This window comes from Acomys minous, assembly GCF_964271855.1.
Source record: "Acomys minous genome assembly, chromosome: 4".
NCBI lineage: Eukaryota > Metazoa > Chordata > Mammalia > Rodentia > Muridae > Acomys > Acomys minous.
In genome coordinates this window covers 60,135,716-60,162,962 of record NC_140486.1, presented here as the reverse complement: position 1 = coordinate 60,162,962, position 27,247 = coordinate 60,135,716, and the positions used below count along the sequence as shown (strand labels likewise).

Below are 27,247 nucleotides of genomic sequence, written 5' to 3'. Positions count from 1 at the left end.
TTCACCTTGCTGTAAGGCAGCCCAGCAGGTCTGTGGCCCTCTGAAGCAGACAGGTCATTTAGGCAAGGCTCTCCAACAAGTAAGCCTGTTAGGCATAGCGCTTTGCATTAGGGGAAAGAAATGGTGGTTTCACAGTCTGCCACTAGGCCCTGTGTAGGAGGTGCGTATGACTTGTCTCTGATTGTATTTAGAATGTAGCTAATAATACGTTGAACACTCCTCCATTTTTAGGCACTGTTCCTTTTTTTTTGTTTGTTTCAAAGTTAGGGACAGCGGGGGTTGGGGATGGCTCAGTAGGTAAATTGCATGGCACACAAGTTCGATGACAGAGGCCATGTAAGCAGCCAGATGTGGCGATGCTCCCTCCGTCGTTCAGGGCTAGCAGGGCACAGAAGCAGACTGCTGGGGTTCAGCAGACTGCTAGCCTTGCTGAATCCAAGAGCCCAGGTTCAGTTAGAAAACCTGTCTCAAAAAATAAGATGGAGGATGATTTTGGAAGCCACCCAAGGTGGCGCTCCTGGCCCCCACATTTATATGCGCACACATGTATGCATAACCACATGCACTGAGGCACCCCCACACCTTCTCCTCCAAAGTTAGAGAAAGTTGGGGTCAAACTAAGGATCATGATTCTTTAAAATGACCTTTGAAATCAAGAGTTCAGAAACCGCATAAGGCTATATAATCAGGTAATAGGTAAGTAAATTGGTATATTTTACTCTAGATAACCTAGATTATTACATAAAATAACAATGCCCTACTTTTCTATTGTGATAAAATACCCTCCCCTCAAAGGAATTTAATAGAGGGTTTCTTTTGGCTTAGTTCCAGAGGGATGGAGTCTATCTTGGGGGCCCTCGGGGGACATGGTAGGAGATAGGGACAGTGTGGTGACAGAAGCTGGAGCCCTGAGTCGGGCGGTGGTGCCTCACACCTTTAATCCCAGCACTTAGGAGGTAGAGACCAGTGCATCTCTGAGTCTGAGGCCAGCCTTGCCTACAGAGCTAGCCCTAGGACAGCCAAGGTGACACTGTGAAACTGTCTCAAAGGGGAGGAAAAAAAAAAAAGCAGCAGCTGGAGCCTGGCTGGTCACACTGTATCTTCATCCAGGAAGCAGAGAGCAAACAGGAAGTGGTACTGTAATACAAAGCCTCAAGGTTGACCTCGAGTACCCCACTTCCTTCAGCATGTTGTATAAGGCTCACAATCTGGGGGCCGTGTGCTCAAACCTGAGTGTATGGAGGACATTTCCCATTCAGATCACCACGGCTAGACATTTTCACTTTTGGTGTGTCTGTACACATGCATGCCAATATGCACACCCATGTGCGTGTGCAGGCCAGAGCATCCGGTGTCCCGTCCTATCACATTCTGCATTAGTCCCCTGAGACTAGGGTCTCTTACTGGACTTGTGTTTTGGGAGGCTGGTGGCCAGTGAACCCCAGCTTCTACTGCCAGGGTTACACAAGAGGACTCTGCCATGCTTAGCTTTTTATACGGGGGCTGGGGCTGTGAACTCAGTTCTCTTGCTGTACAGTAGGGGTTCCTGCCCACAGATCCATCTCTCCAGGCCTCACATGGCTCAACTTTATAAAAGTGAAGTAGATATTTAAAAGGATGGCTAAGAGGATACGGGGAGGTTTTCTTTTGATACAGGGTCTTACCATGTAGTCCTGGCTAGGCTTCTATTTACAGAGAACCACCTGCCTCTGCTTCTCAAATGCTGAGATTAACGGCATGTGCCACTATGACAGGCTGGAAAGTTTTTTGTGTTTTTGAGACCAGGTTTCTCTGTGTAGCCAAGGTTTCTCTCTGGCTATCCTTCAACTCTCAGAGATCCAACTGCCTCCACCTTCCAGAGTACTGGGACTACAGGTGTGTGCCACCATGCCCAGTTCAGGCTGCAAGTTCTTAGTGGGTTTAGTTTTCATCTTGCAAGATAAACAGGTTCTGAAGATACTGTGAACAGAGTCAGCGCTCCTCAGCTGCATACTTGCCAGCGGGTAAGCTGGTAAAAAAAGAAAACATGATGCCTGACATTGAGTAGATACTTTTATTTATTTATTTTTTTAAGAAAGAAAACATCTAGACAGCGCTACAATGGCCCTAATGTATCTACATGGAGGACAGTTGCTCACAATGACATTTTAAAGCACTGAAAGAGAGCTAAGCGCTTTCTCAAGCCAAGAAGTCAAAACATATTCAGAATGGGTCTTACTGTCCTCACGCTAAGGTTTTATTACAACCAGAAGCCCACAGGTAACTCTGAGTGTGACACAGCTTGGTGAAAACCAAGTCCTCTGGGGACACGCACTAGCTACTCATCTGGCTTATCCCCATACACAGATTTAAAATCTTAGTTTCTCAGGCAAGTAACACATGGCTTGGATTAATTAAATATGTTTAGACTTCTCTGTTATACAAACACATGTACAACCAAATTAAGTATATCAAAAGTGCTCACTGTTTCTACAGGAACATTAACAAACTGACGGAGGTCCACGAACGCACCCGCACTAACCACGCCCCTTTAAAACACGTCCGGAATTTCCCTTCTCTCCACTACACGCAGTGCTGCGATTTCTCTAAGCAGCGCGCACTTCTCCAGTCCTCCAACTCTTCTTTGCTCCCGTTTCTTGGCTACGCTCAGTCCAAGCCGTTGGCATCTCGCGCGCTGTGCCAGTCTTCATCACCGCGGGCAGGTGTGCAGGGGCGAAGCTAAAGCTGGACACAGGAGCGCTGAAGACACGCTCTCTACAATATACGGAACACGGCATGCCAAAACATACGGTAAACCGGTAATATTGGGGGATCGCACATAGAATTTACATTTCCAAAACAGAATAACTTAAATATTAAAACGTACCTTTATGTTACCCAACGTAACAGACTTTATAAGCATAACAAATGGCAAAATTTGGTACAAAAATCACAAACCCCACTAGTTTTAAATGCTGTGGATCACAGCATATGAACATATTTCTACCATCTACTCGTCCTACAAACAGCAACACTTCTTTAGGCTGTTCTAGGGCTTAGAACCTAATCAGAAGTTTATACGAAACACAATTTTATGTTCAAATATGGAAATGAGTAACATAATCCCAAAACCCAGAAGTATCCCAGCGTTCTGCAGGAAGAAATATCCCCAGCGGCTGCATCCATGGTCACTAGCATCATTGTGCAGCATCTCAGGCACCTGGAGAGGCAAAGCAGCAGTTTAGCTTTCAGAAGTACAGATGAGCTCCAGAGACTCTGAGGGCAGGGAGGCTCGGAGCTGGATAAACCAGGGTTGGTTCCCCGGAACTTGACTGACTACATGCACACTGACTGTGGCAGAGCCCAGCACACTACGGTGGTCTGAGATAAACATTCACGCACTATTAAGTGAGAAGTGCGGCTGGCTGCCCTGCCTCCGGGACTGCCTGCAGGTCTACGGTTCACTTGTGATGCAGACAGGAGCTCTCACAGCAGAGTACAAGCTCAGCAAGAAGACTGAGCAGGAGTGTTAGGCAGACTTGGTGAAGAGAAGACTTTATTTTGTCAATAGGGCGTTTTAAGCATTGCTATGGATGACATGTGTCCTGGGCTGGGCTTACTGTGAGTGTAGAAGCAATTCAGGCCCGATTCTACCAAAGAGGTAAAATAAAGGGAGGGGCTTTCATGTGTTTCCTGGGAAACCCTGAGTAGGAAATGCATGTATGTGACCAATCAAAGACAACGTACACAAGGGTACTCATAACCTCAGCTGCTACCCTTCTGAGTCCAGAACGCCTTCTCATCACTCGACTCTAAGACCATTTTTGCAATGATTTTTTTTTAGTTAAAAAAGATTTATTTTTATTTATGTTTATATGGGTTTGTGTTTATGCATTGCCTGCAGAGTGGGTCAGGGTCCCGGAGCAGGAGCTACACACTGTTGAGTCATAGGCTGCAGGTGCCGGAACCAAGCCCTGGTGCTCTGGAAGAGGCGCTCCTAACAGCTGAGCCACCTCTCCATGCCCTGCAATCCAGTTTTACCCAACACTTCCGGTTTTATTTAGTCCGTGCCCTCTGACTTCTTTGAGACTTACCATGTCAACCAGAGCGACGTACATGAACAAGCCGGCCGTGAGCGCGAATATCCACATGGAGACATTTTCGGCGTAGTGCCCGATGAATATCCCTGTCGCCATCCCGAGGTAGGCCAGCATGGCCGACAGGGCGTTATAGAGCACGGCCTGCTTGACGGCCATGCCGGCTTTTAGCAAAACAGCAAAGTCACCTGTGATGGGAACCAAAACGAGGGTGAAGCCACTGAGAAGGTCTCAAAGATTCCTCAGGTCACGTGAGTTAGCTCTCTCTCCAGCAGGATAAAAAGAAAGAAAGTATCCATGCCGGTGCAGGGTTAGTTAGTGAGCGTAGTCTCCCCTCAGGGTTACAAACTGCACACTTATTTTAGCCAAAACTGTCTGAAGCTGCCTCTGTATCAGTGAGGTGAGTGAGTGCACAAGTCTGTTCTTGTAGTCTTGTACTGTTTTTTTTTTTTTAAGATTTATTTATTTATTATTATGTACACAGTGTTCTGCCTGCATGTACACCTGTAGGCCGGAGGGCTACAGATCACATTACAGATGGCTGTGAGCCACCATGTGGCTGCTGGGGATTGAACGCAGGACCTCTGGAAGAGCAGGTGGCGCTCCTAACCCCTGAGCCATCTCTCCAGCCCCTCTTGTTTTAAGGGGTTGACACTGAAGGTGCAGGCAGGAGCAGCAAGAGCTCAGTTATCCTGAACTGCACAGTGAACTTATGGCTAGCCTGGGCTACGTGAGAACCAATCTCAAAAACACTAAAACAAACAAACAGCAGCAATAAACCAACTGGCAATGGGGGGGAGGGAGGGGGGCGTGGAGTGCACATGAAAGCATCAGCAACTGGCAAAAGCAACGCCTATGAGCTACCGGGTCATAGGGATGGAAATGGTTGAAAGCCTCACAGGGCAGGAAGGACTGACAGCGGGGAACAGAGGGGAGCCGCAGGCTCACATAAGCATGCACCAGGCGGAGGGGCGGCCTTCGGAGCGGCTGGGTGTGTGCCAAGGAACGGCACTGAACATAGGGTCAGAGTGAACCGAACAAAGGAGGGAGGTGTCAAATTGTAGTAAAAGTAGAACTGCAAGCCACCGGCTCCTGTGCCTCAGCCCCGAGACATTACATCCGTGTGCGCCTGCGCAGGCGTGAGCAGTCAGCGGTCCTGCTCTTCCGATTTCCACTTCATTCCTCAGAGGCAGCCTCTTACTAAACCTTGAGCTAGCCTGGCAGTCAGCAAGCCCAAGTGAGCCTCCTGTCTCCAGCCTCCAGCGCACGGGGGTTACAGGAGCACACCTCAGTGCTGGGCTCTGAACTCAGGTCCTCAGGCTTGCACAGCAAGTGCTCTGGCCCCGTGCCTTAGGTGGCACTGGGGACTGCATCTAGGCTGTCATGCACTCTAGGCGAGTGCTCTACCACGGAGCTGCTACACACAGACAGCTAGATCCGTCTTCTAACTTCCTGACTTCCTTCTGCCTTGACCTCACCAGTGCCGGGATGATAGTTACGCACATTCATTTGTAGGGCCACAACACTCCTGTCCCCTGTGTGCCAGCACAGCACGGAGGACAACAGAAGGGGCCCAGGGACTGCCAGACAAACCCACACAGACATACGCACTTGTAGGGTCAGAATTCTGACAGGAAACATTTGTGTCCAGTGAGAAAGGAAGCAGTTCAGTGAGCAGACAACAGGAAGGAAGGTCTTGGTGCTCAAGAGGCCTGCTAGTGTCCCTTAGCCGACCAGTGACAGCAGCACAGTCCATTCTCACAGCAAAGGCAGCGCACACAGTTCGCTTACCTAGTTCATGAGGCAGTTCATGACAGAACACAGCGACAGAGGTGCTCAGCCCGCTGGACAGGCCCTCGGTGAATGCAGCGCCTGCGTAAACACAGTCAGGAAAGGATTGGCAGCAGGTCTGAAATCTTGTCAGTACACAAAAAATGATGGAAAAACAGGGACATTACATTTGGCTGTGCATTAACACCATCTTTCCAGATCAACCTCTATCTTCCTACTAATAACAATAAAATCTGGACGTGGTGGTGCACACATTTAATCATAGTACCCAGGAGGAACTCTGTGCATTCTGGGCCAGCCTGGTCTACACAGGGACCTCCGAGTTAGCCAGAGCTACACACAGAGACTCCATCTATCTGTTTTTATTTGTGGGCAACCATGGCACTTGTGAGGTCAGAGGACAACTCATGGGAGTTGGCAGTCTGCTTTCCTCACGTGGATTCTAGGGATGGAACTCAGCCAGGCAGGTTTGCTAAGTGCATTTCCGTCCTGAACTGTCTCCCTGGCCTCAAGCGTGATCTTTTTTATAAGAAATCTCAGAGCACATCTCATTGGGCCTCGTTTCCCTGGGAAGCACAGGCATACAGGAAAGGTTCAACTGCCTACAATGAGCCGATATCTACAAACCTGAGACGCGACTGCTACCATATAAAACACTGAGCTGAGAATATGAAGTCGGATTAATGGTAAGCCCTCTGCAGTCAGCAGTACATCACGGTGCCATCAGACTTATGGATATGCCTCCTTTTACCCGTCCACAAGAAGGCTCAAGACAGAGCCCCTCCCAGCTGCGCACCCCGACCCCCACCAAGTGAGCCAAGGCCTGGCTGAAATGCAGCACTGCCTCCCTGCCCTCCACCAGCCTCTCCTGCCTAATTGCTAGTATTTTCACATTTCGGGTCTGGAACTCTCAGTTATGGTACAGGATTTAACTTTTGCCTTTTTCTTTGGCTACAGATGAGTCCCTAGAATCACCAGGTTCACGTGAATCCCTTCAGTGAAACTGGAAAGATCCGACCTCACGGGGGACGTGGATACACACAGGCCGCCTCACACATATTCATGTTTAAACCATGACCTGAAGACCACATGGATGAAGAACACATACTCAGAGGAGTATGTGTATGCGTGTATGTGTTGTAAGGGCTCGAACCCAGGTCTCATGCACACTACGTAAGTGCTCAAGCACTGAGCGAGGGCCCCACCCTAAGAACAACTATTGATAAGTATAACTGAGGCAATAGGTGAGGCACAGATCCTAGATCAATTTGTGGCCCACATTTATTAAGTACTTTACTGTCACAAAGTAGACCAAAGAAAATATTTTGATAGTTTTAGAAGTCAACATCCTCACCTAAACTAATCTTTTTTTTTTTCCTTTCTTTGTTTTGGTTAAATCTGACAAGAGTATTTAATGTGCTATTTCTAGGCAAGCACTAGCTATGGAGCAGCATACCAATAGCAAGGCCGTCACTGAAATTGTGCAGTCCGTCGCCCATGATCACCATCCAGGCCAAGGTGGCAATGCCAGCGTCCTTCAGCTCCTCTCGAGAGTAGCGCTGGCTGTGGCTGTGGGGGTGGTGGTTCTGGTGGTGGTGGTGGTGCAGAATGTGGTGGTAGTCGTGGTGGTGGTGAATGAGGTCATCTGACTGGCCCAGCGTATCATGGAAGTGTGAATGGCACTTGTTCTTGCAGCCCCTGGACACATACTCATTGTAGACCTCCTGTGGGTGCGCATGCGCTATCATGACCTCTTCCTCTTCCAACATCGCTGGCTGCTGGGAATCAAAGGGGGAGGGCTCTTGGGAGTCCGCTCGCAGATAGCTTTCAGGTCCTAGAGAGAAACATGGAGAACACTGAGACCAAATGAAGACGTGGCTGGTGTTCCTGAACACAGTGCAGACGCTCCCACTAATGAGTGGTCATCTCAGGGCCGGAGCAGCCCTCGGACCTGCAGAACTGAGCAGCTGTGCCCTGTCAATGGGGAATGCCAACAGGCTCTCGTGAACTCTTCAAACGTGACATATAACGCACTTTAAGAATGGCTTTCCAAGCCGGGCGTGGTGGCGCACGCCTTTAATCCCAGCACTCGGGAGGCAGAGGCAGGCAGATCACTGTGAGTTCGAGGCCAGCCTGGTCTACAAAGGGAGTCCAGGACAGCCAAGGCTACACAGAGAAACCCTGTCTCAAAAACCAAAAAAAAAAAGAATGGCTTTCCAGTGCAGAATTCTAGTACTAGAGAGGTAGAGCAAAGGATATGTGAGTTCAGAGCTTAAAGATTAAACCAGACAACACGGTGATAGTGAGATTCTATAAAACATAAAGTAAGAGTTTATTTTTAGTTTACATTTAGTTTAGTTTAGTTTACATTAATTAATCAATTTTGGGGGGCATGGGGGCTGACACATGGCCATGGCATACATGTGGAGGTCAGAAGAGAGCTGTTTGGAGTTGTCTAACCTTCCCTGGAGTGGGTCACAGATTGAACTCAGGTAATCAGGCTAGCTACCCTTGCCGACTAACCCACCCATCTCACTGGTTCGACTTCCTCTTAGCCCTCTCTTTTTTCTAACTAATTTATTAATGATTCATTTAAAAATGTTTAGCGGGGCGTGGTGGCGCCCGCCTTTAACCCCAGTACTCGGGAGGCAGAGCCTGGTGGATTGCTGTTGAGTTTGAAGCCAGCCTGGTCTACAAAGTGAGTCCAGGACAGCCAAGGCTACACAGAGAAACCCCATCTTGAAAAAAACAAAAACAAAAAGCAAAGCAAAACAAAAAGTTTATTTATTCAATTTTTTATGTGCATTGATGTTTCGCCTGCATATATGTCTGTGTGAGGGTGTCAGAGCCCCTAGAGATGGAGTTACAGACATGCATCCACATGGCAGCTGGAAATTGAACCCAGGTCTTCTGGAAGAGCAGCTAGTGCTCCCAAGCACTGAGCCATCTCTTCAGCCCATTATTGACTCTTATTTTTGGTTTTGTTTTGAGACAAAGTCTCTCTACGTTAGCCTTGGCTGTCCTAGACTCACTTTGTAGACCAGGCTGGCCTCGAAGTCACAGGGATCCACCTGCATCTGTCTCCCGAGTGCTGGGATTAAAGGCGTGTGCCACCATGGCCGGCTTTTTTTTTTTTTTTAATTACAGGAAAAATTTCAGATTTGTAAATGCATGTTGAATTGGTCAGAACATGACTGTTCTCGAAATGCTAAGAAGCTGGTGGGTTTTGCCCATTACTCGCATTCTCTGACTTTTCTGTGCACTTACCCATCTCTAAAGCTGCTGCGGTTCCTAGTAACAACGCATGTATAGCACTCTCACAAACTCTGAGCTAGCAAAAAAACCCCCACAAAAACTCTCTATCATAACCACCCAGGCCCATGTGAAAGTCAGTCTACTCCAGATATGCTATTCTCTGTCATTCCTTGGCGTCAGGGAGACGAGGGGAGCTCAACTCAACACATCCAAGTTCTACAGTCAGCATTCCTACTTCCAAAATTATCTGCAGTGCCTAGGTGGCTTCCCTGGGAGCTAAGCCAGCGACTTGAACGCAGTCCCCTGAGTCACCAGAGAGGGACGTGTGTGGCGGACAAACGTTTGTACTCCTTCTTGCTGCTCCTGTCCGATTTTAAAGCTGGGAACATTAACACTTTCATTCCCACAAAGCCACTCCGCAGACCACCACGGTCACGGGGCAGGCACAGCTCTTGGTAGACATGGAGATCCCCTTCCTCGATGTCTAGAGCATTGGATTCATGGGGGAAGGGCTCAGGCTTGGGAAGACAGGGGTCCAGTTCTACCAAGAGCCAGGCTCAGAGCTGATTTTTTTACTTCAGCTTTGTGAGATAGACTCTACATAAGCCAGGCTAGCCTTGAGTTGTTTAGCTGAGGGTGACCTTGAACTCCCACTCCCTGTCACCACCTCTCAGTGCTGGGATCACAGGCTTGCATAAAGCCTGGTTTTATGTGGTGCTGGGAATGGACTCAGGGTTTCCTGCATGCTAGGCAAGAACTACCAATGGAACTGCACCCTTAAGCCCGAATAAGAGGATTTAAAACATCAGCTTTCATAACTGCCTTTCTGATTATCCCTTAATATCTTCTACCTCCTTGTATTTGAAGAGATGAAATTTTCTTTTCATTAAAAAAAAAAAAAAAGATGGGTGGTGGTGCATGCCTTTAATCCCAGCACTTGGGAGGTAGAAGCAGGTGGATCTCTGAGTTTGAGGCCAGCCTGGACTACAGAGTGAGTTCCAGGAACAGAGAAACCCTATCTTGGAAAAGCCAAAAAACAAACAAACAAACAAACGAAAGTACAGCCCTATCAGCTGACTTGCTATTCATTAGATGGCTAAAGTCCAGGAAAACAACAGCAGCAAAACAACCCCAGTTACTTTATCAACATTCAAGAAACATCTATCGGCTGGGCTTGCGGCTCCTGCCCACAGCCTACATTATCTGCTTGAATGAAGAAAAGGAAACTGTAACAGTAAGGTGCTCTTTGTCCTGTACACCGTTATCACTTTTCTGGGGGGCATCCCTGACCTTCTGGCCCTATCATTACAAATGTCACTGAAGACCATTCAGAACGCTAAAGAAGGACCAGTTACAGAAAGAAGAGCCAACGCATTTTATTTGTTCTTTAGAGAAAAACAGCATGTTGGAAAATGCAGGGTGAACTGGAAAGCTTGCCAACAAGCAACGGGTTTTTTCTTTCCCCTTAGTCAGTAGCTGTCGGTTGAGCTCCTACCCTGTGCTAAGTATTTGGGGTTGTTTGTTTGTCTTACAGTTTTGCTAGGTAGCCCAGGTTGGCCTCACACTCTCATCCTCCTGTCTCAAGATCCTAATTATAGGGATTATAGGCCTGTGGCCCCAGGCCCAGCTAAACCAGCTGTTCTTGCAGGCCCTGGGGATGCATTAGAAAACAGCTACCTTCAACAAGTTTAAGTTGACTCGAGTGATACAAGTATGCATTTGTGAAAATTCCTAAAACTATACTTAAAACTGACCCTTAGTGAGTAGAAAGCAAAGAAATATAAGTCTCTTTCCTCAGCTAAGAGGAAGTTTGCTTGTCTGTGTGTAACAAAGACACTTCCCTTCCCAAAGACTGATGACCCATTAAGATTTCCCAGGAACCCTTGTGATGCTAAGAGACACTCCCCACTGTCTCATACGACCTCAGTTCAGTTCAGCTCTCACTTTAGCAGAAAGAGGTTACCGGCAACAAGTCACTAAGTTCACACCAAGTTCCTAGAGGCAAAGCTCAGGGAACACTGTGGCTTTCAGCCAAGACCCTCAAGATGGAGCCTGTTGATAACTGTTGGTCCCTCACAGCAGGAGGTGTTGAAGCCTGCTCCTTTGGGGTAGCATAACTATAGATCTTTTTATTTTAGGCCCACCAGCCACATCACCTCACCTCATTGCTGATGTAAAGGAATCTCTGTATGTATGATCAGCACATGTAGGGTGCGATCAGCATATGTAGGGTGTGATCAGCATATGTAGGGTGTGATCAGCATATGTAGGGTGTGATCAGCATATGTAGGGTGTGATCAGCACATGTAGGGTGTGATCAGCATATGTAGGGTGTGATCAGCATATGTAGGGTATGATCAGCATACCCTATGGCCTTATTAATCAGCAACAATTCCTCAACCACAAGCCAGTTGCTCGCACTGCCAGGCACATCTGCAAGGTTAGCTAGAACTGCTTGTTAGCAAAATAGCTTGAGTCAGAGCTGACCCCACCCTGTTCCACTCTCCACCCTCTAGATGAGCTAATTGCAGTTTTCACTTTTAAATATGCAATACAATTTCCCCTCAAGGACACGGTCCAGATCCCAAACTGGCCACCTCCCTGAGCTCAGAAAATAAAGCTTTCATTTTAAGCGTCTGCGTCTGAAGTGAGTTTTCTCGGCTTCCACCCTGAACCCAACAGAGGCACTGGACGTTGCTGACCTCTTGCCTGGGATTCTGGCCAGCTGTATGTCCCTCGGGCCTAACTGCACATAGCCTTATGATCTCTAGAGGCGGAAGAACTGACTGAAGGTTATGCAGCTATGGAGAGACTTGGGGTAGTATGGCTGCTTTGGGCTCACCCATGCTCCTACAGGCCAAATAAGCTCATTGATTCTTCAAGTTGGGCTCCAGTGAAATCACACTCGGGTTGGTCAGTGGGGCCCCATCTTGGGTAGGTGGGAGAGCAGGAATTTGTTTCTATTACCCCAGGGAAAGAATTCATAGAGCAGATGTTCACACATGAACCCTCCAGCAGGGACTTCTTGCGGCAGCTCCTCGTGACTCAGTGAGAGGTCTGGAGGAAGGCCTTCGACACACTGACCCACATTCTTTGGCCAGAGCCAACACTTGCTCACATGAATTCAGTTCTCTACTTTTAGCAAATAAACAGGATTTCTGTTAGTCTCACATGAATTAAACTGCTTTGGGAGACTGTCCTGCCTACAGCTCTGTACAAGAGCGCTCACACCCTGTGCCACGCCTGGGCTCCCTGCGGCATGGGTTCTCTGCGGCATGGGCTCCCTGCGGCAAGGGCTCCCTGCTGCATGGGCTCCCTGCTGCACGGGCTCCCTGCGGCATGGGCTCCCTGCTGCACGGGCTCCCTGCGGCATGGGCTCCCTGCTGCACGGGCTCCCTGCGGCATGGGCTCCCTGCTGCATGGGCTCCCTGCGGCATGGGCTCCCTGCGGCATGGGCTCCCTGCGGCATGGGCTCCCTGCGGCATGGGCTCCCTGCTGCACGTCCACAGTAAGCCTCCAGGATCCTCTCTACGGCACACCGGCATACCGTGCTCACTTCCTGGCACCAGCCACCCTGCAGATCCCGAGCCTGCAGAAAACTGCCTGCTAGAGTAAGCTACTCCTTAGACACTTAAATCCTGCCTCTTGGGTGGGTCCCAGCATGCACTGCAGATCCTCATCTGAGCACTCTAGGGATAATTTTGAAAAACCATGAGATACCTTAGGAAACAAGCAAATGAAAAGGCCATGGCTCTTCCAAATGGTCCCGGCTGCCCTGGGTCCCACGCCACTGAGCCCCAGCCTTGTAAGACTTACGTTCACCCGCATCCACCTTCTCCTGAGATTCCAGCTGAGATTCGTATTTGGACAGCTGCTTTTTGATCTCCACGTCCTCATCATTTTCAGGCTTCTTTTGGTTCTGAAGCGGGCAGGAAAACAACATTTTGAAATAATTGATTTGCTTATGTGGACAGCTTTCAATACAGGTGGGGCTGTGGATCAACGCTATAGCACTGGCCTAACTTAAGTGAGACCCCGGGTCCAATCCCTAGCACCACAACCAATCAAAAACCAGATAGGTAAGCAAAGACATGGAAAAGGCAGCCTATGCTAAATTAAAGCACCTAGTTTAGCACTAGTACGGACTTTTGGCCATAATAGTTGTCAAAAAGAAAAAAGAAAAAAAAAGCCTGACTCAAATTAGCCAGAGTTAATCTTCCTGTGCGGCCTCTCGCCAGCTATTGTGGTGTTAGAAATACACATCTTGAGGCCTATGGGGACTGGCAGGGATGCCGAATGTGGACTTTAATTAGATCCTGGGCTGATCCATCCACACGCTAAAGCTAACTTCCTCCAGGCTCGGTAACCACTGGGCCACTATCGGACATTGAAACTTACTTTTTGTTATGAAGACTAAGGATAAGTACCTTAGTAAAAACACCATTAACATCAACAAAGACTCAGTTTTCAGTTTTGTATCTGTATGTGTGCCCAGAGAGGCCAGCTGAGGGCACTGGAGCCAGGGTCACAGGTGCTGTGAGCTGCCTGATGTGGGTTCTGAAGACTCCAGTCCTCTCTAAGAGCAACAAGCCCTCTTAACTCCTGGGCCAGCTCTCTACTCCTAGTATTTCCTTTATTTTGAAGTACTTATTATTTAGCCTTGAAATTACCAGCTTTTTAAAAAACCTTGATTGTTTCTTGTACATTTTTGTGTGGCAACGGGGATGGAACCCAGGTTTTCATGCATGTTCCACAAGCACTGTGCCACTGAGCTAACCCATCAGAATTTTCTCTCCTCTCCTCACCTCTCTTTCCCTGAGACAGGGTTTCCGTCTGTAGTAAGGCTCAGCTCATGGCACTCTGCCTACATCACGCTCTCTGAGTGCTGGGACTGGGAGGAGGGCCCTCAGACACTATTACTAAGCACTGTAGCCACTCATGTGCTAGGCTTCCTACGTGATTCTGAGGCAAAGTTTATGCTGCAGAGGGCTCACGGAACGGTCGAGCCTGTGTGTCATCTACTATGTGGTAGATAATACTTTTAATTATAGGAATTACCACAAATAATATTATTTGCATTACATTTAAATGAGCAAGACACACCTAGTGGCTACTACCGATGTTCCCAGAGGACTGGAGCATTAACACAGGTGAGGACATCACAATTCCTGCTTGTAATCATTGATGCATTTTATAAAAGAAAACCACAGGGTGCCATCAGAGTGTATAACAGGACCTGAGGAAGTTTCAGGATGGGCTCTTTTAAAAAATGCAGCAGTTAAACCAAGACCTGAGAGTGAGCATGGCTTTGGGAGAAGGATGGAGAGGCAGAATTCTAGGTAGTATTTTTCTTAAGTGTGAGAGAGGGTTCACAAACAGCAAAAATCCAGTTTCTTCCAGGAACTAAAAGAAATGCATGGTAGCCTGAGAGGCTCTCTCTATAGCGTGGTTGGGAGAAAGTTGAAGCTGCAGCAGCTGAGACCAGGTAACACGGAGCACTGTTGGAGTGGCCTTTGTTCAGAGAGCAAGGGGAAGGCGGCAATGGAGGACTCTGAACAGAGACATGGAGCACTGCCTGCTCTGTATAAATAAAGTAGGTGGGAAAATGGAAAGTATGTGAACAGGCTGGGAAGACTAGGCCTGGACTAGAGTGACAGCAAAAATGGTTGGGGAAATAGAAAGAGTGTGGACATGTCTGGTAAAGCCTGGCTGGACCTGGATGGCTGGAGTCACAGGACTCTGGTTCCCAGCGAGCTTCTGCTGTGTGGAAGGAGCTATGGCGTGGAGCTGGGGGCAGGGCCGAAGTACACAGACAGAGCAAGAGCAGTTACTCTAACTGGAGTGCACTCCACACTAACTGACTCCACCTGCCACACAGAGCCCTGAGGCACAGCTGGGGCTCCTTCAGGAAAAGGCCCTCTAATGCTGAGGGCTGACACGCTTCTCACAGTCATGACACAATGAAGGGCTTTTATTTTGTTTCTCTTTATGAGGGAAAAAAGGAATTAAGAAGTGACACTAAGACCTGAATGCAAAGAAGAAGAAGGAGGAGGAGGAGGAGGAGGAGGAGGAGGAGGAGGAGGAGGAGGAGGAGGAGGAGGAGGAGGAGAAGAAGAAGAAGAAGAAGAAGAAGAAGAAGAAGAAGAAGAAGAAGAAGAAGAAGAAGAAGAAGAAGAAAGAAGCAGCAGCAGCAGCAGCAGAAGCATCATCCTCCAACATTTTCTGACATGGGACCAAACTTGGTGCAGGCTGACTGGAGTACTTTCTGCTGCCTCATGGTTCCTCCATTCCATAGGCATGCATGTATCATCATCTGCTACATGCCGGATAGAGGGAAGTGCACAGGACACAGACGTCCTGCATCTTCCATGTGCATGTTCTACTGCATGTCTTAAAACAGAGAAACCTAACTTCCCTGTGGCAATCCACAGCAATATGAAGATTGCTTTACTGTTAAAGATACTGGCACAACACATGGTTCATAGTTCATTAGTGACTTACAGTTGGAAAAGAAACTGCTATATTTTATATAATAGCCTGTCTTTTAGAATCTCAAGTTATAGAGTTCCCAGTTAAAAGAAAGTTAGATAAAATGTAGGTAAAAATTGAAAACTAGGGCTGATAAGATAGCAGAGTGGGTAGAGGACACTTGCTGCCAAGCTTGATGACCTGAGTTCTGTCCCTGGACCCACATGGTATAAGGCAAGTTGTCCTCTTTCCTCCATGTGTGTCATGGCATTCATGTGACCTCCCCCACATAAACATAATTTAAAACTGATCTAGCCAATGGACAGCTCACTCTCCACAGTTGTGGGGAGAGCAGGGACTGCCTCTGGTGCCCCCAATTTGATCACTTCCCCATGGTGGGGAGGCCCAGCAGCACAGAGGAAGGGGAAGCAGGCTATCTGGAAGAGACCTGATAGGCTTTGGCCATGTGGTGGGAGAAGAGGTCCCCTTCTGTCAGAGGTCTAGGGGAGGGGAACAAAGCAGAAGAGGGAGGGTAGGAATGGGAAGATACAAGCAAGGGGATACCAATTAAGATTTAAGCTGACTAAATTATGATAAATTAAAATTTAAAAATAAAAATATTAAACAAATTAGGTTGTTTGAATACACAGCCGGGCAGTGGTGGAGCATACCTTTAATCCCAGCACTCAGGGATATATGTATGTATGTATATATGCATGCATGCATATATGTACACATATGGTATACATACATACATGCATGTAAAACATTCATATACATGAAATAAATATTTTAAAAATTAAAAAAAAAAAAAGGAATGAAGAAACTATTCTTTCATTTGTGTTGCCTTTTGAAACAGATTCTCACATAGCTCAGACTGGCCTCAAACTTGCTATGTAGAAGAGGATGTCCCTAAGACCTTAACATTTGTGCCTCTCTCTTCCAGGTGCTGAGATTACAGGCATGTGACACCATGCCCAGCTCAGGAGGAAGCTATTTTTTATTTATTTCTTCCCTTTAAACTTTGGTCCATTAAGTGGAGGGTTCATACTTGTAATATATGATTTTTAAAAAATCTGATTTTTGAAACAAGATTCTTACTATATAGTCCAGACTGCCATGAAATTCATTGTGTAGTTCAGGCTGGCCTTTAAGCTCAGGATACGCCTTCCTCCAACTCCTAAGCACAGGGAGATTACAGGTGTGTGTCACCCTACCCTGTTTAGCATATGAAATTTTTCTGAGTGTAAAATCCCTAAGGGTAAACATTCATAGGACGGAGGCGGTGGCACTTCTGCTCACACATGCGCTTGTTTCCCACAGTGAGACTGATGCTCAGTCGGAGCCAGCTACTCTTAATCTTTAGGCTTTTCCATGCCAGCTATGCTGGTTGTATAATTACACAACTTAATTACAGGTTGCTCAAATTCGAAATGACGGTCAGAGTAGCTACTTCTGTGAAAACAGAAGCTGAATGCATTTAAAAGATGCCAAGACAAGTTCTGGCCCAAAAAAAGAAAGGGGGAAAAAAAAGAAAGAAAGAAATGAAAGAAAAAGCTTTTTATATAAGGTGTCCATGTAATATTTTCAAAATCTAGTATCTATGTTCAGAGTAGCTCTACGAGTAGGTGACCTCTTGTTCAATTTTAGAGAAACCAAAACTGGAAATGAAGCTGAGCTACAGCAGAGGTATAAAGACAACAAAGACACTGAACTCATCACCCCACGCCCAGTTTGCTTTTTTTAATCAGACGACGAGAGCGTGTCTGGTTTTTATTTAGAACGTTTTGAGACAGGTCTCACGTAGCCCATCTGGTCTCAAACTCACTGTGGCAGCTGAGACTGGCCTTGAAGTGCTGGGGTGACAGTCGAGCCACACCGTGCTGGCTGCACTCCTCACTTCCAAGAGTTCTTCTGCCAGTCTTCTGACTGCGCTGCCTGATGACATCAGATTAGAGGGGGACCCCCCTCATGGCTGAAAGGTGGTATTATCACAAAGAAAGGGCCTCTAGCTGGCTTCAGACTGTTTTATGGCCCAATTTGCAAACGACAAGCTTGTAAGTCATGCAGCCTTTGAAGCACAGCAGAACCACAGTTACGGGCAATTAACTTAAAACCAACGAGTTTACTTAACCACAGCACCAATGCAGGCTGATGATATGTCTGTAACACATGTGCTCTCTAATGCCAGGCTTCCACTTTGGGGTCAGTCATGCACATTATACGGATAGCAGGTCCTCAGTAACTGTAGCCTTACCTTTTTTTTCTTATCTTTAAATTGCTTGATCAACGTGAGTACGTGTTCCACAAGAAACATGAAATATAAGCCCCCGAGGGCGGTCAGACCTTTCCATGTGGAATCAAAATAGGTGCTTTCTTCTATGTTCTGCGCTGACAGGTGGCTGAACAGCGGGCCTCTTTTCATTTCCATTGCTGGCTCGTCATGGCTATGACTGTGGTGGTGACTTGCATGAGACTAAAAGTGACATGATACACAATTTTTATTCCCTGGTTTCACACATTACAATAACTGGTAGATATGAAATCATTCAGAATAAGGCAGTGGATACTTTAGATCTGAGGAGACCCTGGAAAAACAAAGAGGATGATGGGCAGCTGGCTACCTAGGGCTTCGTGAATGCTACCTGTGATGCACTTAACAGAGTGGGTCTGTTTGCTGTAAAGGCAGACTGAACATCATAACTTAGAGCCTGCGGCAGAGTGTAGCAGTAACTAGCATCTTAAAGGAAACCAATCAGTGTGCAGCATCCTAACAAAGGCCATGGGGTACCTGCTATGCACAGGACACTTCCCACAGATGGTATGCCTAAACCCCTGTCACCTGTCACCTGGGGAAACAGCCACTCAGAATAGTCTTCATTTTGATTGTTTGGGTTTTTTTTTTGTTTTGTGTTTTTGGTTTTTCGAGACAAGGTTTCTCTGTGTCACCTTGACTGTCCTGGACTCACTTTGTAGACCAGGATGGCCTCGAACTCACGGTGATCTGCCTGCCTCTGCCTCCCGAGTGCTGGGATTAAAGGTGTGCGCCACCATGCCCGGCTGTATAGTCTTCATTTTGAATCCAACATGAGATTGTCAGTGTTCTAGAAAGAAATAACTTCTCCTTTCTAGAAAACTGAAAAGTGTCTATGCTAATTTCTTTCTCAGTATTGTGTCCCAAAGCCAGGGCTTTACTCATTCCTGGCGAGTGCTTTACGATTAAGCCACCTCCTCAACCCTCTAAGAGAAATGAAAAAATGACTTCCAAAAATTTCCTGCCTGTGACTTGTCAAGCCTGTCTATTGAAGTATTTATTCAGGTCATGAAGTATGAATCTCTAGACACACAAACTCAACTGCAAAGAAAATCTCTAAGTTTCATGGGTGTATGACAAGGACACATTTTACATCTGTGGCAACAACAGGTAAGCGCTATTCCCGCTGTCACGGTGCTTCCGATCTGAGCAGGATTTCTCTCCTTTAATCTGCTCAAAAAGCTTGGTCTGATTTGGTAGTCTCTAACAGACAGAAGCAACAAAACAAAACAACAAAAGTCCTACAAATATGTACTAAAATCTTGCATGTTATCAAATATACTTTAAAATTTACTTTTCAAAACAAGGTTTCTAACCTCTGATTAACACAAAGAGTCCAAGTGCAAACCCAACATTTGTGATTTCAATGTGTGATGATAAAACCCAGCAGGAACTTACATGTGGGAGAAGATGTAACAGAGCATCGCCACTCAGGGTCCCGACAGCCAGCGCCACGAGGAAGCTCAGCAGGAACTTGAAAAACACCCGGTTCATGAGTGGTACCAAGATGACGCCCAGCAGAGACAGGAAACTGATGATGGAAATGGCTATGAAGCCACCGAGCCAGGCTGACAAACCAGTCAGAAGAGAGGGAAGTCACGTAACTTATAAACCAAGAGGCTTCCAGCCAGGGCATTACATAGCATGCAAGCAAAGCAGCTTGATGCGGGGCAGTGAGGACCACAGCACCCTCACCCTAACCCTTCCACAGGCCCAGAGTGTCCCTATGTAGCCCGGGCTGGCCTGGATGGAACTCAGAGATCCACCTGCCTCTGCCTCCAGAGTGCTGAGATTAAAGGTGTGTGTTTCCATACCTGACTTTAGTGAAAAATCTTAAAATGGGGGTGGGGGTGGGGGGGTGTAAAGGAAGAGAAAAAGTTACAAGGATGAACTTTATCTTACTTGGGGCCCAAGTGGGGCTTTCATCTCCAGAACAGCTAAGGTATAAACAGGAGAGGAAAACAAACTAGGAACTCACCAATTTCCTCAGGAAGCAATTTTTCTCATTATAGGGTTTTCCCTCCCCACTCCTTTTTTAATTCTTTTCTTTGAGACAGTCCCTATATAGACCAGGCTAGCTTTGAACTTACAATCCCCCTTCTCCAGCTTCCTCAAAACTGGGACTACAGCTCCTAACATACAAGGCTTTATTTGCTTAAAAATATATTTGTTTTATTTTACACATATGTGTGTATCCTTGAGTGTATGTCTGTGCACCATATGTGTGCAAGAGCCCTCAGAGGTCTTGCACGGGATCACCTGCAAGTGAAGGTAGAGATGGTGGGTGCTAGGAACGGAAGCGCATTTTCTGCAAGAATAGTCAGTGCTCTTGACCACTGAGCCACCTCTCAAGTGCCATGCCACCCTCATGCCTTCTTAAAGGAGGCAAACACACTCTTAAGATTTATACTCAGAACATTCAGGGCACAGAACAACTAAGATTTTGCATATACAGCTATGATAAAAAAAAAGTCTCAAATATTAAGAGAAGCCCAGTGTTAAGTGTATGTACTAGAATCTGTTCTTATGTAACAAAGGCCACTCTACCTATTTGTAAAGAATAGGTCTTTGGAGGGATTTCCGCCTTCTTCTCACTTGCTGTATGAATCAGACAAGACCGAGCATCAATTTGATTGATGATGGCTGGGCAGAGATAATTAAACTCTGTGGCATTCAACAGAACCTGGATGTTCATGCCATGGGTTGTCAGCAGCTTTGTTGCATTGAAGCACTGAAGGAAACAAAGAGTGAAAATCACAGAAGGAAATTCCCACTAGAAGACTCTAAAATGTAGTCTGACTCATCTCTACCACAGCTACTTTGTTGATAGAATTAATGCCAGTTAAAGTCAGCTTTGCTTTCAGCACTTTGGAATTTGTTTCCAGTAGCCCGAAGAAGACAGGATGTCACAACCATGGTATGTCATTCTCCTCTGACCACATCACAAGTCACCACCGGAGGAAGCTTCCAGGGGAACAAGCTTGGGGATAAGTGGAGATTCACAAGCCTGTTAACTCATTGTATAAAGTTATTAAGGAAACGAGCTTTAATTTCAAAATGGGGTTCATTAGAGATTGAGAAATAGGTTTTGGGACGAATGCTCTCTGACTTGGCCTAAACAAGCCCAAGACATGTTGCTCCTGCTATGACACTACTTGCAAAAACTCAGCTCAAGTTCTGTCTACGTGCCTGGCACAATGGTTCTCTGCAATGAGAGATTATTAAATTATACAGATGCAGAGGGCAACGCTGGTTAATAAAACAAACTTGTCCCAGCAGGCAGATGCATTCAGCACTTTTAATTGGAAGTTTAGTTTAAAGAGAAACTCCTCTATGCAATTTAGGCCCCCTCCCCTAAAGAAGGCCCACACAGTTATAGTATCTGTTTCTCACTTTCTACAAAGATATTTCAGGCTCTCCCAATTCTACACCATCACTACTCAGGACAACTTGATCACCAGTGTTGCCAGGGCTAGGACCATTCCCACAATTACTCCACACATCAGTCATATACAAGTGTGAAGGAAGTAGCTTCATTTTGATCATTAAAGACTGGCAACTAATACTTTTTATTTTGGCCTGATATTGATCAGACAAAGTGAATTATGTAGCGCTGGGGAGTCTATTTTAGAAAAGCCACGTGATCTGGGTATCTTACTACCTGACAATCTTGGTCCAACTTGCTCCAACTTCAATCATTCCACAAGTCACTGTTGGACCTCTCAGCCAAGGAGAGACCCAAAGCCGCTCTTACTGTTTTCAGCTCCTTAGCTGTGCTTTCCCCTAAACCCTACATCCCGCTTCTTCAGATCCCCTACTGTCTGTTTATTAACATTATTCATCACTAAAGACTTCCCCCCACAATTAACCTTGGCGTCTTTCTATAGTTAGAATAAACTCTGTATTAGGAAAACTCAGCAGGTAGCACTATTCTCCCACAGAGCTGGTCCTCAAGGATGTTTACAGCACAGTACAACACAGCACTGTTCTTCTGAGCTAGTCCTCAGGGATGTTTACAACACACTGTGAGCCAATGCCTTGCTGAGAAGGAAGAAAAGCTTCCCCTTAAAAACTACCGCTTTATTTTTATCTCACACTTATCCCTGGAGGGGAGAAAGAGGTGCATTAAATACTACACGACATTTATCTTACCTCCTGAATATTGTCATTTGTGTTTCGGGAATACATAAAACTCTTTCTGGGCTCGCTCACAGACTCATTGCTTTTCCTACTAGCTAGCCGGCTCAGCCGGCCCACTCGGCCTGCTCGGCTCTTCTCTGTGATGCTGGGTGGGGTAGAAGGGCTTACATCTTTGGGGCGTTTCCCAGGTTTCGGAGTCTCTATTGTCTCTAGAAAGTGAGTTCCCTCAGAGACAGCGCTGTACACAGCTGAGGTCACTTCACTTGAGCTTGTACTCTCCTTGATGTTCCTTCGCTCTGGTGGGCGAGATCCTTTCCCTTGGCTGGTTCTAGGATTTTTACCTGAACTATCAGAGTCATGGTCTGGGCAGAAGGTTTTCCGATTGTTTTTACCAGCAGCAGCACGACTGCGGTGGGAATGGCGCTCATGGTCCGAGTGATGCTCGTGGTCTGAATGATGCTCGTGGTCCAAGTGATGCTCGTGGTCCGAGTGATGCTCGTGGTCCGAGTGATGCTCGTGGTCTGAGTGATGGTCATGGTCAGAGTGATGGTCATGGTCATGGTGTATGTGGACTCTTTTCATCTTATCTATGCCTATGTTCTGAAGCAATTTTCTGAACCCTTCAACTGACAAGGAATCATTCTCTCCATAGCGGTAGAAAAGCTGCTGCAGATGATGCCGCTGCATGGTAACCGCCAAGTCAACATTAACGCCAGATTCCCAATACGAATTAATTTTCTCAGTGGTCTGAGAGAAAGCAGCTGTTGACTGTAGTTCATGAAGGGGATTTGTGACCCAAAGGGCAAAGGTCAGGATCATGATTACAGATAACTTTGTGGCCATTGCACCTTCCTAGAAAAGATAGGGGAAAAAAATTCTTTACCACAATTTAAGAAACTTCATGCTGAAAACTTATGGCTAGTTACACCATCCATGTTCACATAGCACTACTGGTTTCAATTAGGATAGCCTGAGGTACTGTAGGGACCTGGAGAACTAGGGGCCTGGGGTTTCCCCGGGTGTGCTAAAATCCCTCAAGCAGGTACACATCAGCCAACTGCAAAGATACAATAATTAGCCCTGTGAAAGCAGCAGGAGGAGGAAGAGATGCCCGTGCTCCAGCCACACTGCCAGCTTCTTACTGAGCTCCAGACCGAACCTAAGCGCTTCCACCATCACCACAATTTCACAGACTAACAGTCAGAAAACGTAGAAACAACACTCTCAACTGACAGCCTCAATTTAAAAAAGAAAAAGAAAAGTTTTCCTTTTCCTTGGACACACATTATGCTCCTCTTCCCACCCTACGTAATTTTACCAAGGTTTTGTTGTTGTTGTTGTGTGAATCAGGTTATTTTCTATGCATCTTCAACAGACGAGGGGGGGGGGGGGGAAAGCGCGAGCACACGCACACCCGACCTCTGTACCCCCACTCAGGAATGAATCAGACCTGATTTCACATCAGTGCATCCAGACTTCCCAGTTCTTCTCGATGACTGAATAATAGTTCTTTGAACAAGTAAATTGAGCTTCATGAATCGTGTGCTTCCTATCAGCTAGAGAACGTTTTATCAGACAGTGTTTGGAACTCACTCCTTTCCAAGTAGAGTTCAGTTAAGCAGATGCAGTGGAGTACACTATAGGCAGAGCTTTGGATGAATGTTTAACCCATGTCTCTAGCAAAAGCTACTGAGGGATTTTTGAACTATACCACCGAGGCACTGGGCAACAAACAGACTACTATTTTCCAGGCTGCTCCTTGGCAGGTTCTCACATTTATGACCTCATCTGAAAACCTGGTAGTATCTATTTGCAAGGATGAATACAGAGTGGAAGTGCTTGTTAAACTCCTCTGTTGCCCAAGTGCTGATTATCACACTAGGCGCTCAGGTAAATGGAGGCACACACAACCAGACAGGACCAGAATCCTGCAAACAATCTTCGGGTTCTCACAGTTTGAGAAGTAACGCGATAGGCAAACAACAACAAAACCCGTAGGAAATCATTCCGTGGGGTGGGGGGTGGGGGTGGGGAAGAATCAAAGATGGGTGGGGCAGATCTGGCCTTTAGCCAGGAAAGGATGCTGAAAGCCAGAGACCTGTCTCAGGATCTCCTCACAGGCCAAGTCTGCGTGTGTGGAAGAAACAAGCAAGCCACAAGAGGCCTTGAAAAAGGGAGTAGTTGGAGAAAACGGAAAAGCACACAAAGCTTGCCTGTGAGGGCTCCTGTAATGAAACGTTAGTAGCTTCCTTGAATGCGGGTGAGAAGTTAAACCGTCGCAGAAAGTCCCTTGTTTGGGGCCTCCAAACCTATATGGGGACCCCAAGTTGGGAGTGGCACTTATCAAAGGCGAGTGGGGTTCGAGGAGGGGCCCTCGCAGCATCCCTTCTCCGTTGCCCTGCTTGGCCCCGGCACCCCTTCTCTACGGATCCCGGCCTGTGGGGCTCCCTTCCTGCCGCCTCGCTCCGGGAATGCGGGACTCACCTCTCCCGGTGTCCTGCCGTCCCGCCCCGCGCGCAGGTTCGGTTCCCCGCGGGCGGTCCGAGGAGGCAAAGAACCCGGCCGGTTTGGGTCTCCGAGAAGCCTTTACAGGGAGCAGAGGAGCGGCGGAACCATGAGGTGGGCAGCCCCTCGGCCCCGGGTTGCCGCGCCTCCTCCAAGCAGGACAATCGGTAATTACCGCCGCCTCCCGCTGCTAGTACCGTGGCGCACGCGCAGTGCAGCTCCGGAGCCCCGTCTGCAAAGACCGATCCGCTTTTCCGCGTGTTCTCAGACGCCACGGGCTCGCCGCGATGGAGGGGCGGGCGCGGGTCCTTTCCTCGCGCCCTTCTGCTCCACAGCCAGGACCACGGCCCAGCCCGGTCCGCTGTGGGCAGCCGGACCGGATGGAACCGTCCCGGACCACGAGCTCCTTCGAGAGCTTCCCGTTTCCAGCAGTCAGGCCTGGCTCACGCGCGGAGCAGCGGTCGAAGAGATGCGCGTGGCCAGCAGAGGGATACCGGGGAAAACCCACGCCAGCAGACGGGGGCGTGTCCGGGAGGCGTGGCCTGCGGAGCTTGCCGCCTTAGCTCCGCCCCGGCCCCTCGGAAATGCGGACCGGCTGATGTCTGCGGGAGTTGCCGCGGCTAGCTAGAGTAGTTCCGCTCTGGGCCGGAAGTGCTCGGGAGTGTCTCGGCCCCTGACCACCTGGCATCATGGTGGCGCCTGTGCTGGAGGTGTCTCATGTGTTTTGCTGCCCGAACCGGGTTCGAGGAGCTTTGAGTTGGAATCCAGGGTCTGGAGGACTCCTGGCCTTCGGCACATCCTGCTCCGTGGTTCTCTATGACCCTCAGGTACGAGGGATTAGGTGGACTCCGAGCCTCGGGTGCGCGCGCTACGGGCCCAGCTTGCAGGCCGAGGGCGCGGTCCTTTATGATTCAGGGGTCTAGGAGGAGAGCCTCCCCAGGGCCCTGCAGCGAGCCCTCCTGCGTCGCGCTGCCTCCTTGGTCTGTGATCCCCGAGCTGAAACCCCTAGGATGACATCCTTCTGAGAACCCTTGCAAGAATTGAGATTTTTAGGCGTGGCTTCGAGGCACACATGGCATCTGAATTCTTTGTTTACCCGCCGTATAGTTAACGAACTTACACTGAATTGCAAAGAAACGTTTCGCATATTTTAGATACGTGAATGCAACTTTTAAAGACCTGTGTGTGTGTGGGGGGGAATAGAGGATGGGAGCTAGAAGGCAGGACTTAACTAATTTCTTGAAAATCAGCCAGCTGGATTAGTATTCGTTTTTTGTTTGTTTTTGTCAGTTTTCCTACTCAACTTTTCAAGTCAGCAATAATGCATACTACCAGAGTTGTGAACCCTCCCCAGTTACTTTAGGATGGTGAGGTTAGTGTTGCATTGGTCCCTGCTCCAGTTGAAACTGAAAAGTAAAATGCCGTGCAGATGCCCGTCTGTTTCTTTTCTTTTTCTTTTTCTTTTCTTTTCTTTTCTTTTTTTTTTTTTTTTTTTTTTTTGGTTTTTGGAGACAGGGTTTCTCTGTGTAGCCTTGGCTGTCCTAGACTTACTTTGTAGACCAGGCTGGCCTCGAACTCACAGCCATCCGCCTGCTTCTGCTGCCCAAGTGCTGGGATTAAAGGCGTGGGTCACCACAGCCCAGCGCCCGTCTGGTTCTTACAGTGCTCCATTGTTAAAATTTCATTTGAAGTCCCATTTTCCTCAGCTTTTGCAGATAAAAGTTCTACATGGAAAAAAAATGGCTTCTGTTTACCTATAGCAAGCTCTTGCATGTTCTTTCCTCCCCTGGTCTTGTCAGCTGCCATATATATATCAAAGGTATATAGCAAACCAAAGGCAAACTTTACCCTTGACCACCAGGAGAAGCCCATTTTTGGGCAGAAGTCACTGGATTTGTCCCCATACCTTCCATCACTCTTTTTTTTTTTTAAACGTTTCACTTTGTAGCCCAGGTGGCCTTGCCTTTGGGCCCACTGTGTAGTTGGGGTTGCCCTCAAACTCACCACCCTCTCGCCTACACATTTTTTTCTTTTTTTAAAGATTAATTTATTATTATGTATACAGTATCCTTCCTGCATGTACTCCTGCACACCAGAAGAGGGCACCAGATCTCATTATAGATGGTTGTGAGCCACCATGTGGTTGCTGGGAATTGAACTCAGGACCTCTGGAAGAGCAGACAGTGCTCTTAACCACTGAACCATCTCCCCTGCCCCTCTGTCACATTTTTAATGATAACCTGATAGTCATGTTACTCTAACGTCATATATTGAACCTTAAAAATACTTCATTAAGTATATTCTGGTTGGGTATTTAATTAAAAGAATAGGAACACTTGAAATGTGGGACTAGAGAGATTGGTTTCTAGTGGATAAAGTGCTTCCTAAGCAGACATGAGTACCTAAATTCAGATTTCCCAGCACCTTTGTAAAAGCCAAGCATGTCTATGTGCACCTAACTCCAAAGCTCACTGGCTACCCAGTCTAGTCAAAACACCAATCTCAGATTCTGAAAATAAGTTGGAGAGTTGATTGAGGAAGACATTCTGATGTCAGCCTATGGCCTTCATGCATGCACGCGCACGCGCGCACACACACACACACACACACACACACACACACACGAAATGCTACTGTAGTTTCGAGGATGATGTTTATTCAGCATTTTTGAGACACCCCTCTAGGCTTGCAGTAGGCG

General features: G+C 47.4%; 2 protein-coding genes across 2 annotated transcripts in view; one reads left to right on the top strand and one right to left on the bottom strand.

The window, feature by feature from the left end:
• Window positions 1-2,039: 2,039 nt before the first annotated feature.
• Window positions 2,040-25,032, bottom strand: SLC39A6 (solute carrier family 39 member 6). Its single transcript, XM_084780209.1, has 10 exons — window positions 24,529-25,032; window positions 22,057-22,896; window positions 20,452-20,635; window positions 19,303-19,472; window positions 17,848-18,066; window positions 12,939-13,041; window positions 7,324-7,701; window positions 5,868-5,948; window positions 4,074-4,264; window positions 2,040-3,199 (listed from the first exon to the last, which is right to left on the bottom strand). The coding sequence occupies exons 2-10, from the start codon at window positions 22,885-22,887 to the stop codon at window positions 3,047-3,049; spliced, it is 2,310 nt and encodes a 769-aa protein (XP_084636335.1). The 5' UTR covers window positions 22,888-22,896; window positions 24,529-25,032; the 3' UTR covers window positions 2,040-3,046.
• A 154-nt stretch (window positions 25,033-25,186) lies between these two features.
• Window positions 25,187-27,247, top strand: part of ELP2 (elongator acetyltransferase complex subunit 2) — a 38,516-nt gene continuing 36,455 nt past the window's right edge. Inside the window, exon 1 of the mRNA XM_084780208.1 lies at window positions 25,187-25,376. Coding sequence (XP_084636334.1) covers window positions 25,239-25,376 — 138 coding nt within the window. The 5' untranslated portion in view covers window positions 25,187-25,238. The remainder of the gene's footprint in view (window positions 25,377-27,247) is intronic.